Source organism: Giraffa tippelskirchi, chromosome 7 (assembly GCF_054371585.1).
Source record: "Giraffa tippelskirchi isolate mGirTip1 chromosome 7, T2T-mGirTip1v1.2.pri, whole genome shotgun sequence".
Classification (NCBI taxonomy): Eukaryota; Metazoa; Chordata; class Mammalia; order Artiodactyla; family Giraffidae; genus Giraffa; species Giraffa tippelskirchi.
The window spans coordinates 72,351,743-72,366,457 of NC_137281.1; the positions used below are offsets into that span (position 1 = coordinate 72,351,743).

Genomic DNA, 14,715 nt, shown 5'->3' on the forward strand with positions numbered 1-14,715 from the left:
CTCTGCTTCCTGTGGGAATTCATCAAGGTATGTCTTGGTGCATCTTTCTGTGAGGCCCCCGAGGTTCAGGATTCCACAGCCTCCTCCTTCCACCCCAGCGAACACCACTCATTGCTGACACCACTCTTTTCCAGTGGTGACCTGGACTCTGGTCTGCTCCCGCCCTCCTTTTCCAAACCCTTTCATGAGTGCCTTTGGGAATCATTCCTTGCATAGAATCCTTGACCTGGTTTTTCACTTGCACTTCACTTACTCTCCACTGCAGAAGACTTCTTTGATTGACAAGTTTTCCATTTTAAAGATGTGTTTCTCTCCCACCTAACAAAGGCATCACCGAATCTGACAACTTCAGAAATATTCCATTCCGCAAACACTGATCGAGTGCCTACCATGTACCTGGCTCACTAGGTGAGTCAGATGAAGATCGTAACTTCTGACCAGCCTGTTCTTCATTTCTAACATGATGTTTCAAGATAAGACCTCCTTTCCTGAGGACTCTTTTACCTTTCAAGGCAATTTCTCAGTTGGCTTTTATCCCAACATTTTATCATAATTCTTTTTCTAAATCAAGACACACTGTATGATGAAGTTTGAGGAGTATTTCCTCACCAGGAAGTTAAAAAATAAAACCACAAGGCAGCATCTGTTTTGATAGCTTTATTGGAACATCATGATAACACGGAATGTGGATTTGGGGGCCCAGTGCAGATGCTTCTCCTCTGTGCAGCACACGCCCCACTTCTGCAGCCAGCAGGGGATGCGGGAGGTCTTCAGGAGCATGGGGCAGCTCAGAAAAAGATCTGCAGTGGCCGGTGGCACGTAGGCACCCTGACGTCAGCCCTGACCCCGAGTCTGTGATCAGCCAGACCCGTCTTATGCTCCATCTACCTGGGCCATTACATAGAGACCCACCTGTCTCAGATTCCTGGGAAAACTTCCAAGAGAGGGATTCTGAGCTTTCCAGAGGAATCCAGCCAACAGATTGAGCATCTCTGGGGAACACTGGGGCAAAACGTGCCTTCAGGTGTATTGGCAGGTAAATTGCTTAAAGCTCCCACTACGTGGGCCAAACAGTCTCCGAGGAGCTAGACACACAATGGTCAACAGAAACAGGCAGAATCAGGGTCAGGGAACCATGCAGACATGACAGGCATGCCCACGGCTTCCAAGGACGGTTCTAGGGGTGCGGTGGGAGGCCAGACCCAATAGGGACAGTCAAGGAAGACTCCGGAAGACTCCCTGAAGAAGTAATATTTCAGCTAAGATCCCGTGGCTGAAAGGACAAGAGCAGCTTTTCAAGTGATGGAAACAGCTCTGTGTGTGGCACAGCTGGAAGGAGCAGCGAGATAAACAAACCCAAAGGAGAAGGCTGGTGGGGTTGAGGTGAAGAGGTTGGGGGCGGGGGGAAAGGAGGAGGCTGGAGGGCACATGAGGGCCCACCGTGTGGGGCCTGCGGGCTGGTTTTCTCAGCGGGGTTGCATTTTGCACAGCCCACTCTGGCTAGAGGACAGACCGTGGACGAGGGAGGGGCGGGTCAGTGGGGAATCCGGGAAGCTTTCCTATTTTCCTGATGGAGGGGATGGCAGCGGGACCAAGTGAGGGCAGGGCAGGTGGAGACACATGAGGAGCCAGGAGAAGGGGGGCCAAGAAGGACCTTTGAAGCCAACGGTAGGGTTTCTGTCTGAGAAGGGGGACCCTGGGGGAGGAGCAGGTGCAGGGCAAAGGTCAGGGTGCAGTGGCAGACATGCTCCAGGTGAGGCTGAGAAACAGCGGAGAGCTTCCAGCAGGAACCTGAAAGGTACACGTCTGTGAGGAGTTTCCGAGGTAAGTCTCCTGGTAGCTTCGGGGGTGCAGATGAGGCCACAGAGAGTGAGGAATGGCGTGAGAGGCAAAGACTCAGGACAGAGCCTTGGGCAATGGCCACATGTGAAGGCTGGGGAGGGGGACTGAAAAGGCATGAGAGGGTGGGGCAGGGGACCCCAGGAGGGGGTCTTGCAACCAGGGGAAGAGGGGGGCTCAGGGAGGGGCAGTGGTCAATGAGGGGAGCCCATGGACACCCTCATCTCCTCCACCTCCTTAGGTCTCTTCAACAACCCTGAAAGTAGGAAAGGGGAGCTGTACCCCCGGGGCAGAGTGAGTAAGGGGCTGCTCCAAGGAGGAGGCCGCCGCAGGTCCCCCCGCCTCCAGCAGAGGGCGTGGCTGGGCCAACTTTCTGACTTGGGCCTGTTGGGTCCCCCTCCCCGTCCCCCTAACCTGACCCTCCCTGTCGCCCCTCATATTTTCCCCAGCAAATCTGCTCCACGCTGCTCCTTCCTGATGGAAAGCACCAGAGAGAGTCAGAAGTGCAGCATGAAGGGCGCCCCCCCAGGCTCGGGATCTGAGCCTCGCTTGCAGGAGGGTCGGCTGAGTCAAGGAAGTACCGAGGCCTCTCTGCAGAGGCAGGGTAGTGTCCCGGCGAATAGCACAGGCTGGAGGCCTGGATTTCTGCCCATCCTCCTGTTTGTCTGTTTGTTCCCTCCTTCCACAGCGATTCTCAAGTGTCCTGTGTGAGACGCACCTTCTAGCTGAGTGGCCCCATGCTTCTCTGAGCCTGTCTCCACCCCTGTAAAGTGACATCGGCGATCCCTGCCACGCGTACTAAGGACTACGTGAGCCGACGCAGGGGAAGTACCGGGCACACAGAAGGTGTTCATTAAAGATCGATGTCCTTCCCTTCCCTTTTCTTCCCTCCCTGCATCCCGCAGAGCAGTGGGATGGCAACACCCTCTGCGGTGCCCAGAGGCACCCGTGTTTCTGCACACACACAGGTCCTCAGGAGTCCCGCCGTCTCTGCTGGTGACTTAGGGCCAGCACCAACGTGAGCTTTGAACTCTTGGGATTTGGCAGACCCGGACCCAGGGGAGTCCCAGTGCGGGGCAGGCCAGCTCCATTCCAGCCCAGAGGACCCCAGCACCCACTCGCTGTGTGCTCTGGGAGTCCCCAGACTCAAGCTGGGGTGTGTCCTTGTGGTTTGTGGGGCTTTGGGGTCCTTAGTGGTTCCAGGAGTCAAATCTTGGTGATGGGGAGCAGTTATCTTCAGCATCCTGGGGCCGGGTCTACACAGTCTCGGAGGGCAGCGTCCACACCGACTCCTGGGCAGGTGTTGTTGGCGGCTCCTCTGACAGTGGCGCCCCTGGCTGCTCCTCCCAGGGGCCTCCCATGTGTCTCTGGAGGAACCTAAGCACCCAAAGGCTCTTGCAGCAGCTTAGAAGGTTGCTGGAGCACGCAGTGTGGGACAGTGCTGGATTCCTGGGGAGATACAAGCACAGGTCAGGGTGAGGTGACCATCACAGCAAGGCCAGTGGGTAGACCCGGCCTCTGGCCTTTGCTTCTTCTCATCTGGGCCCTGGGAAGGGTGGGGTGAGATGGGACAGAATTGAGGGGGTGGGGTGGGGGGACCTCCTATGTCAACAGGGGTTCCAACACGGAGGAACATTTAGGAGACTAGCTTTCAACTCCCAAGTTGGCTTCTAACATGCTGTGTACCCTTGGTCAAGTTACCTAACCCCTCTAAGCAGAGGTAAAGATAACCACCTTTCCAATTCTTGAAAGGATAAGTGTTATAAAATATGTCTACAGGTATCCCATACATTGCCTGGCTCAGAGTTTGAACCCAATGAATGTTTACTATTTCTGTGTCTGAGTAAAATGATTCCTGAATACCTGCATCCTGTTTTGCATGAGTGGGGGAAGGCTGGGAGGAGAAGACACAAAGACTTGTTCAGCCTTGCATTAAAACCAGTTGTGAATACGTCTGACTCTCCATTAGAACGTGTGGTCCCTGAAGGCAAGGAACTTGCCTTTCAAACCTCTACTGAGTGGCTGGCACATAGTAGGTCCTCAGTTAATATCTGCTAAGTCAAGCTGATTGAAGGTCATTGAAGGAAAGTTAGCCAAACACTTGGGAGGCAAAGTTTTAACAAAGTATTTGATGTACATTTTCAGAAAGGATGTCCCCCACATCCAGGTATACAAAATTCCTTTGCCTATTGCGTGCTGCAATGTGGATGGCTGATCTGCTTTTTCCTTCCACTACATTCAGTGAGTAAGAATTCCTTTATCATTTTTATCTCAAGCCTTCTGAGGTCAAGAGAGAATGGCTCTACATGGCGGGCCTGTGTTTTTCAGCACCCAGCATGCAGGTCTCCCTTTATAACCCGGAGCAAGGGCAGGCTCAGAGCTTTAATCAGGCAGTGAAATCTGCACAGACTTGGGGGGCATTGTCTTGTGTCATTGTTTCTGTGTTCACAAGCACTTCCATTTTCCACAAGTGATACTGCATTTCCATTTATGGTGATAATATAAAGTCCTATCAATCTATTTTGGTGAAAACAGCCAGGGGTGTAGAGATCTTAAGTGCACATAATACAGTTGGGAGAGGACCATGGGCTGCACAGGGAAGGGGATCTGCCAGCAACTGTGGTTCCGGGGGTGTCCTTGCAAGTCCTGGCCCACCCTGGCTCACCCGTCGCCCCTAGAGACTTGCCTGGGTCTCTGCAGCTCCAGGGCAGGACAAAATCTGGCTTCAGCTCTGTCTAAGGCAGCGGCTGTCACCTAGCTTCTTGCTTCCCTGCCTAGGCTGTTGGAGCAGTGGCTTTCCACGTCCAGTGTCAGGCTGGGAGCTAGCCTTCGCTTGGTCCTGAGACCAGGTCCTCTCTGGATGTCTTACTGAAGCTCGTGCCTGGCCTCAGCTCTAGCCATCATCTGTTATGGGATTCTGGCCACCAGAGGAATCAAACTCACTGCCTTCCCCACAGAGAGAAAGAAGAGCATCATTGTTCTTCTTAGAGTCCTTCAGAGCGGAGCTGCAGATACGGCTTCAACTCTGTAAGACGTTGTGGACAGGGACACAGCCGACACCCGAGCCTCCCTCAGCGCCTGGCATGCTCTGGCTTAGCCAATGCTGGAGGCCTCAGGGTCCAGCCTCTCGCCACGGGTCTGGCCAGCCCCACTCTCACCTGGACGTCAAGGTCACACCCCTGGCATTTCAGAGGCTCCAGTTCTTCTCCATGCCAGCAGGGTACATATTTGACCAAGCAGGCAGGGATCTAACCTTGGATTAACATTCCAGACGGAGCCTGAAGTGTGATAAAATGACTTTCACTGAGATTAGTGAAATTATGGAAGACAGGATAGCTCTAGGCTACGAAATTACCTACCTTCTCCTAAAAGGTTTAAAAATCCCTTAAAATAATGTGATTATGAAGTATCACATGTTCACAGTAAAAGATTCAGAACATAGAGACTAACAGAAAGAAGAAAATGAACACCTCAAATAACTCCTCTACTCAGACAGATCCTTTTGCTACATGGCGATTCTGTCCTTAAATATTTTTAAATAAAATACATCTAAGAGATTATATAAAAAACACATATGTGTGGCTTAAAATATTAAAGAATATTAAAATGCACACCAGCATAACCACCTCTCAGGTTAAGTAACAGAATTTACCAGCCTCTGACTTGTTTCAGCAAATATGTATGTATTGGTAAATAATACATTGTGTTGTTCTGGCAGCATTTTACTTTTATATAAATAGAATCATGTTTTAGGGTTTTTTTTTATGTATTACCTTTTTTTAGTTGTTGTTTCACATTATATTTTTGAGATTAAGCTGTGTTGACATGTGGACCTGTAGTTCATTTTCACTGTCATAAAGTATTCCAGTATGGGAAGATACTCCAATTTATTTATCTGTTCACCTTTTGATGGACATCTGAGTTGTTTCTCATTTTTATGATCTCCCTTTGCAGACCTGTTTTTCAGTTTACACTCTGCTGGTCTCATTAAACGAACAGGAGAGTTTCCCTTTTCTCTCCTCTGAAGAGTCTGAGCAGCACTGGAATGATCTGTTCCTTGAGTGTTTGGCAGAACTCCTTAGCAAAACCAAGTACTACTAGTGTTTCATTCACTTTATTTTTAAAGGTTATAGGATCATTCACATTTTCTATTTCTTCCCAAGTCAGTTTTGACAAATTCTGTTTTGCTGGGAATTAGTTCACTGCATCTGAGTTTTCCCTTGTTTGGGGCATAAAATTGATCACACTGTTCTTATTATCTTAATCTTTGCAAAATCTATAATAGTATCTCCCTTTCATTCTTAATATTGTTCATGCTAATGATTAATCTTTCTTTATAGTTCTGTCAATTTTACTTTTTGAAGCGAGTTTATTTGGCATATACAGGTCTAAAATTCTTATCCTTCTAGTGAACTGAATCTTTTTGAAAAGGTAGTGAACATCTTTATTTTTAGTAGTCCTTTTTGCTTACAGTTCACTTTGATATTAATACAGCTACCCAGATTTCTTTTGGTTACTATTTGCCTAGTATATCTTATATTTCCTTCCTTATACGTTCTACACTTTTGTTTCCTTAAGTCTATCTCTTGTAAAAATATTTGTTTGGATTTAAAAAATCATATCTGACAACCTTCATTTTTTTTCAATTGCCACAACTTATTCCACTTATATTACCTATGATTACTGATGGATTTTGACTAATTTATTCAATGAGATTTTGTGTTTTATATTTGTCCCGTCTTTTCTAAAATTTCCTGTCCTTTTTTTTTTTGCCTGTTTTAAACAGCCTTTTTTTCTCCTTCTGTTTCCTCCTCACCATATAGAATTTCTATCCTCTTATAAAAGATTGTTACCATGCATATTTAACTTCACAATGTCTGGTGGCATGGAGCCCTTCCGCCTTTACATAGCTTGCCATCCATGCCAAAGAAGTTGGATTCCCATCCTATGTAGACTCTCTTACATTACACATGTCTAGAGATCCTAGTAGGGTTAATATTCCTTCATGGCACATTTTTGCCCTGACACTTGGAGCTAGAAGACATTAATGGGGTTTTAGGAGAGCACATAATTCAGTAACAGTTTATGGAAACATCTCATTTTTACCTTCCCCTCATCAATTCTCCTTCTCTTGGTAATGGTACCTGGATTCTTCTTTGGGATCCAAACTTCCCTTACTCTATCCATGTGGGTGAGGTGAGATTTACCTCTTATTCATTGCCCTGGCTCCAGGTCTGGGTACAGCGGTAGAGATATGACCCAAACCAGTCAATGCAACTTAAGCCTAAAACTTTCTGTTGGAACAGGAAGAAAGGGACATATTTTGCATGGAGGGTGGGTACTAAGGTGGGAAGATGTAAGTTGGAGCTTCTGGTGGCACCCCGGGGAGACTTCAACTGAAAATGAAGCAGCCTAGGATGAAACTAGTTGTGAACTGGAGAAAGACAAATTTATGATAAGATTTGAATGACTGAGTCCACCTTGAAGCTACTCTTGAGCTCTTCAGTTCTAAGCCAATTCCAAACCTCCACCAATCCCAGCCTCTTATAACTGGCTTTCTGCTACTGGCATTTAAGTGTCCTAATAGCATTCCAAAAGATATGTCCTTTGAATCTCCATCTTTTCTCACGTAGGTAGGCACTATAATATGTTCAGCCACTAGGGGTCAGGACTCAGTTTCGGTGAGAAGCCTTGCTCTGGCCTGCTCTGAACCTCGGTTTCCTCATCTGTGAAATATGTTAATAGTAGCAAGCTCACAGGACTATTGTAAGGACTGCAGACAATGAGTGTCACTGCCCTTTCCCATTACCCTCTACTTCTTATAGTACAAATTATCACACAGAACCACCATGCCCATATGAGAATCTGCTATTTCTTGTAAATACTTACCCCTTTATGCATGTCATCCCCATTGTTTGAAATTCCTTTATCTTCCTTGCTGTGCACTTTGGAGTGATTCAAAGTTCTGTTCAGGCATAGCCTCCTCTGGGGAGTTGTCTCCCAAAGTTACTGATTCCCTCCTGCCTCCTAGAGCCCCTTTGCTGAGACACTAACCTTCTTTTGCTAACGATCAGTTTACCTGTCTATCTCCCAGACTACAGACAGGTGTAGGATCTGTCATCGTCTACCTCACTGTCCAAGTTTATAGCAGGGGTTCAATCGTGTGTGTGAACTAATGAATGAAGGGCCAAATCAGTCTCAGTTTAGACAGTGATGCTCCTGTCTCCTGACTTTCCAACTTCACAGATGGGCGGAAGCACATCTCCTGGCTGCGGGGCAGCCTGTAGCCCCCTGTGTGGTGTCTCGTGCTGGTCTTGTTGCTACCTTCCCACTACTAGCAGCCCAGAAGAGCAGTCTGAGCCAGGACCTCGGAGCCGAGAGGCAGCATTTCAGCCAGTCCCTGCTGGACACCAGCCCTGTGTGGGGCTGACTGGGCCAAAAGGTGAGATTTGGAAGCTGGAGTCTTGCATTCTCCCCTGCTGTCAGTCTCAGACAATTCCACCTCCTGCTGCAACTCATCTTCTCATCTGTGAAATGGGCATGATCCCAGGGGAAGGGCTGGGAGAAGGGAAAGGCTGAGAAATTCTAGAAGATTCTTCTCCTCTCCCTCCTCCTTTCTTTCCTGCGATGGGTACAGCCATGAGCTGCTTTGCCCTGAGGGTCACCAAGTGAGTGGTGATTGAGGGACTGTGTGCTGAAGGCTGGGCTGATCCCTGAACCCAGGCCCTTGCTTATCCCACACCCAAGCACCTGGGAGAGCCAGCATTCTCAGATGGGCAGTTTCACCGACATCCTGGGAACCAGCTCCCTGGGAAGTCCTCTCTCATTCCTGAGAAAAGGGAAGTGGAGGAGCTTACAAAGGGGAAGTGATCCTCTAATACCCTGGGAGCCAGCTACAAACCATGTGTCTGACTCCCTGCCTTATGCTTGTACGAAAATCAGAGGTGACCCTCTTCTCCAAGGAGACCTAATTTCTGTTTGTCCCAAAATAAGCGTTGAGGCGGAAATTCCTGGATGCCAAGTTACCAGAGCCCACTCCCATGAGTGTTATCTTCATTCAGCTGTTTACTGTCACAAACCAGTATTACCCAATATATGGCTGAAATGACCAAACTTCAGCCCTTCGCTCATGAAAGAACTGTTTTTTTTTTTTTTCCCAGTGCATTTTCATAATTTTCTGGAAGTAAACACAGAGTCTGCTTTGAAGGGTGGAGGGCCAGGACAGGGTAGTGGGAGCTCAAGACTAAATCCACAGATGGAGCTTTCTTTCTGTCCTTCAAGCATCACGAGCAAGCTGGGGGCAAAGGCTTCCTGCAGGAGCTTTGCAAAAACAGTGTTCATTTTCATTACAGATAAGACATCCATAGAACTCCCCGGGACTAAGTTGAGATAATAAGTGACAGTCACAAACTATTACCCCTTTGTATTTTTTTTTCCTGTGGCAAGGGAAAGGACAGTGAGGGTCAGGGTACTTTAGGCTCCTGAAAGCGATCTTGATTACAGACCTCCCAAAACATACACCCCTAAATGCTGGCGGGCCACAGCCTGGGACCAGACTAGGAGCTCAAGGGAAGGGCTGGTAGTGACTCTCACAACCCCGGGCGGCTTGGTACATAGCCAGCATCCGTGAGTTGTACTGGTGAATGACTAGTAAGTGATTGACAAGCAAGCCTTTGCTGAATGCTCATGTGCTGGGTCCTGAGTGGGGTGTTTGGCATTCTTTTTCTAGTTAGTGGCACTCCAAGGTAAGTGAAGGTGTCCCACTTCACAGACTAGGAGACTGGGGCTCCAGGCGAGTAAGTGATGCCCCCAGATTACTCAGGAGCAAAGCTGAAATGTGAACCAACAGCTCTCAACTCCCAACTCTGCTCCCTTCCCACTCCCTTTCTGAGGGCCAGATTAAGTCAATACGACAGAGAGCTAATATGAGAGATGCAGAGATGGTCAGGGCAAGGTCACTGGTCTCAAGTTGCTCAAAGATGTGAGTGGGTATGTGTGTGTGAACACACATGTGTGCACCCAAGAGCGTGCATGCCAGTGCCTGAGTGTGCATGGGAGTGTATGCATCAGAGTGTGAGTAAGTGGGCGTGGGCAGGGCGGTCTGGAACAGCAGCCATTTCTGGCCCTGGGGGTCTGGGGAGGTGTCGTGGAGCACGTATCATTAGAATCAGGTCTGGGGCAATGAGTGGAAATTGAACAGGTGTGTTGGAAAGGTGGGTAGTTTCTCGAGGCCCAGGGAGGCAGCACGAGTCGTGGGTCGTACTCTGAGAACTTGGAATGGTCTAGGTCAGCTGGAGAAAAAGGAACTTGAAGTTGCAGTGGAGGGGAGTGCAAAGGAATTCAGCGGCCAGAACAGCTTGGCCTTGCTGGAGCTGACAGGCACCCAAGCGCCGCTAAAGGCTCTCTGCCTGGGGAGTGTTTTGAACTGACCAAAGTATGGTCTCAGCTTGTCATGTGGCCTGGCTGGTCTCCAGGAGTTGCTGACAGCATGGCTTAGTGTGACTGTACCTGCCATGGGTGTAGGAGCCCCAGGGGCGGGGCGGGGAGTGTGCCCCTCTGGTACGGGGCGTGCACCCCCACTGGGACAGCCGTGGCTTCGGGCAGGGCTCTGGTGGTTTCCATGGGGTCCTCTTTAAGGCCCTCAGCCAACAGTCACCCTGAGCACTTACTGTGAGTTTGCGTGCCATGGGGGGCCCACGACCCACATCTTTACAGAGGAGGGGACCGGCTCTTTGTAGGGTTAAGCAATCGACCTAACCAAGGTCACACAGCCAGTGGTTGGAGGAACAGGGCTCTGTGCCACAGTGGCGAGGTCCGAAACCTGTGCTCTGGGCCCTGAGGGCAGCCAGATGACAGCCACCATCGACTGAGCTTCTGCTGCACACGAGGCCCGGCCGACTGAGCTTCTGCTGCACACGAGGCCCGGCTCTGGGCATTTTGTCAATAGCAGCTCAGTTTAATTCACACATCCACCTCAGCTTAATTCGCACATCAACCTTATTTGATGGAGGAGGAAGCAAAGGCACAGAGAGGTTAGGAAACTCATCTGAGGTCACACGGCTGGTAAGGAGCGCTGGGCATGTTATAGCACATTGGATTTGCTGCTTCAAGGCATGTAAAGGCGTGGCAAGCCCTACCTCTGCTCAGCCCTTCCTCTGCCTCTGTGTCACCCATTCTTTGCTGATGAATGAGGTGGCAGAATAATAAAACGATGGGAGTAATCACAGGTCAGCCTTAACACTGAACTCTCATAGTATCCGTGTGATATGTTTGACACTATGATACTATGATACTCTTATCCGCAACAGTTGAGGAAGTTCCCAAAACCCTTCAGTCACTCGCACAGCAAATAAGTGGGGGTGGCTTCAGAGAGCGCTCTCCTCCCCGTCCAATGTGCAGTGCTCAGATCTCCCCAGTCCTGAGGGGAGCCGGTGTTCACCCTGCCCGGGTGCTCCAACCCTCAGTAACCTCCACGTGAGGCTGCCCGGCTTGCTCAATCCGCATCCTGAAACTGGAGTTTTTTTTTTTAAACTGAATTAACCCCCCGACGCTGCCCTCCCCCCCTCAACTCACGCCAGTGGATGCTCATGGACAAAGAACCCACGGTACCCGAGGCAATCTCGAAGTCATTTCCTATCATTCATTCTATCCCTGCTGGGAGGCAGGCGAAGGGTCATGCCCATTTCACAGATGTGAAATTGAGGCTCAGAGAGGAAGCCATTTGCTCCAGGCCAGTAGGGCACTACATCCCAGGCTTGGGTCCTGGCACCATCATGTCAGTCCTTTAGATTTGAGACTTATCTGCTTCTGTCAACTACAAATTGGCACTTGCCATGAACGTCCTACAAGGATTAAACCATGGGCAGCTGCAGCTGCTGACTTTCAACAGCCCCTGAAGGAGTTCAGGGTGGAGAGCAGCAATGGGGCACTCTGTGCCCTAGGAAAAACTGGCATAACAGGTCTTCAGATAGATAGCTTCAGGAGCCGGTTCTATGAGCCTAATTCTTACATCTCCTCATATCTAGAAAGCCCTGAAATCCTTCATGGTGACAAGTGCTCCTCGTGACTAGCAGAAACCTTCTGCAAAAAAAAATATGTGCTTGTTTGATGTATAACCCCTTCACCAAAATCATGTACATACTGGCTTTCCCGTCTGCCTCCTTGGAGTAGCTTCTCAGAGCTGTCTGAAATGCTGTCCCGCAGGCTACAGTCCTCATTTTGCCCGAATAAAGTGAAACTCTCAACTCGCACGCTGTGCATTCTCTAGTCTCTGAAGGGCTCAAGCCCTGGATGTGGGCTCCCTGATGGCTCCTCCTCAGCCCCTTCTGCTCCCCTCTTCCCTCACTCCTGTCCAGCCTAAATGGCAGAGCCTCTCCTCCTTGCTGACGATGCCCTCTGTCCTTGTCAGGCCCCCTCCCAGCAGCTCCAAGGCCCTCCCTGCTGCATGGTCAGAAGTGGCTGACAGTGACCCCCTCCCCCGCACCGCACAGCCAGGCTAGAAAACAATTAAGCAACGTGTAACAAGGCCGAAAATATCCCTCCCCTCTCACCAGTAATTCCTGTTCCAGAAATTCAGTTTCTACGGAAATAATCTGAAAGAAACAAAATGTTCTTGCATGGAGATGTTCACCACAGGGTTGCTTATAATAGCAAAAATAATGCCTAGACAAGGGCAAAATGCAAACATAGAGGAACATTTTGGCCTGTCTCCAGGCTCCTCAGGCAAACCCTCCCCCACCAGTGGACGGCTGTGGGCGACCCTGTTCTCTGGGCCTGTGTGTCTGTTCTCTCCTCGAACCCTTGTAACTCCCATTTGAAGTGGGTACCTGCCACATCCCCATTTGACACTTGAAAAAACGGAGGCATGAGAGGTAACCTGCCTGAGGTCAACCAGCTCCCAGGCAATCAGACGCTACCAGGCTCAGCCATTGGCAGGGCAGCGGGGTTACTGGTTATCACCCCCAGGCAGCCTGTTGCTGACTGCAGGCCGCTGTGTCGGGTGGGCTTCGTGTCTCTGGCAGGGCGGGAGGGGACGCTGTTTGGAGATGCAGTGGGCTTGCCATGGGTTCTCACCTGGGCTGGCCCTCCCACCATTCAGACCACGATCCAGAAGAGAAACAGAGCCATGTGAGAGGGTCCGCGGGCATCTGGCCTTCGGGAGCCTTGTTAAGAGCAGCTCCCCGACCCCCCCAGAGAGGAGGCTGGGCGTCAGTTCCCTGCTAGAGTGGGCCCTGTCCCCAGCCCCTCCTTTGGGGTCAGAATGCTCATTGGAGGTGAGGTGAGGGGGGGTCTCCTGCAGACATGGCAGTGAGGAGGCTTCATGGAGCTCTGTACCCCAGTTCCTTTGCCTCCAAGGGGGTGCAGAAGGCCCCTAAAATCCCCCAGACCTACAGTGAGTCTCAGCATGCGGTTGGGCCTTGGGGGCCTTCCTGCCAGGTGGTGTGGGGGCCTGTAGTGGAGGCCAAGGCCCATGGGAGGATGTGGCTGGCCTTCAGCAATGCCGGGGGGCCTGGAGCAGGCCAGCTGTGTCCCCTGGGCTCAGGCATGGCATGGGCGCCACAGATGAAGACGGATGCTGTGGGGCCAGACAGCCTCCAGGAGCTTAGCTTACCCTGCAGGGAAGGAGTGGGCAGGGAAGGGACTCTTACATTGGTGGGGTTCAACTTCCAAAGTCACCATGGTTACAGCAGGAAGTGACTGAGATCCCCTGACCTGGAAAATGTACGTTTTCCCACCATCTGTTAAGTGGTGGCCTATGGGCACATAGAGCAGAATGAAACGAAGAGTCTTATACCTCAGCATTGTGCTTTAAGCTTCTGTCCTAGGCCAGACATTAATGCCCTTGGTCCTTCTTCCAGCCCTGGAAAGGAGGGAGGGGCTGGGGTGATCAGTCCTGCTTTTCAGAAAAGGAAGTACCTTTTCTATTCAAGCCCATTGGTTGACTTCCCAGACCCTGTGAATCCCAGTCCCTCTCTCCCCTCCTCCCCCACCGCCAGCCTCTGTTGCCTAGAATGGCACCTCCAACCTCCGCCTTTCAGCTTACAAAATTCCTGCCTGTCCTTCAGGAGTCCGCTGAGCCCTCACCCCTTCCAGGAGGCTTTGCCCAATTGCTGGGCCCCCCGGGGCCCTCTTGGCCCCCACACATGCCAGGTCCCAGCACTTATCCCACGTGTTTGTACCCTGACAGCTCATCTGACAGCTCCATTAGTTGCACCCCCTGTAACCACCTCCCCCACCATACAGGGCAGGGGCTCTAAAGGGCAGGTGAATGGATGAATCAGTAAGACTCAGCAGCCCTGAGACAGAGACCTGTCTTAGAGAACTCCATGCATGGATCCTCTTGTCGCTGTGATCCTAGGACCACATCTGCTCACAGAGACAGAAAGGGAGTCCAGAGAGTGACTTCAGGGCATGTGGAAGATGGCCCCATGACTGCTGTTTCTCTCTGACTTTTAATTTGCACGTTCCATTTCAATGATGATGAAGTATTTATAAATATTCTGTGTCTCCCGAGTCAGTGTGGAAAGAGGAAGTTCCTTGAAGCCTCTGGGTGCTGGGAAGTGTCCCACTGCCCACGCAGAGGCACCATCTCCAGAAGACAATGGCATGTGCTCAGTCCTGGAATGAGGAAGGCCTGAGTCTCATCCGCCTGCCCACGAGTCCCAGTGCCTGCGGTCCTCACTGCGAGCTGCAGCCTTCCACACGCGCAGATGTAGACAAGCACAGCCACCTGCCAGTTTGCGGAGCTAGGACAACCCGAGCCCCCATTTTTCCGCACAAAAACGGGCAGGAAAGGAATGGCCCTCACATCCCAGGGGAGCCTCGGGGACTCTGGACACCCTAAAATGCCCAGTGGGTCTCAGGCACACCCTGCCC

At 50.6% G+C, this 14,715-nt stretch overlaps 1 protein-coding gene across 6 annotated transcripts in view; it reads right to left on the bottom strand.

Moving 5' to 3' along the window:
• Positions 1-644: 644 nt before the first annotated feature.
• HRH2 (histamine receptor H2) overlaps positions 645-14,715 on the bottom strand; it is a 49,073-nt gene continuing 35,002 nt past the window's right edge. For 2 of the 6 annotated variants that reach the window (XR_014058496.1, XM_081506124.1), the window contains one exon: positions 645-3,288. Coding sequence is in view for 2 of the 6 variants with exons in the window: in XM_081506124.1 (XP_081362250.1) it covers positions 3,096-3,288 (193 nt within the window). In the remaining 4 variants the exon portion in view is untranslated. Of the gene's footprint in view, positions 3,289-13,633; positions 13,700-14,277; positions 14,458-14,715 lie in introns of those variants that run through there. The other 4 variants (XM_081506125.1, XR_014058494.1, XR_014058495.1 and 1 more) reach the window with 4 other exon arrangements.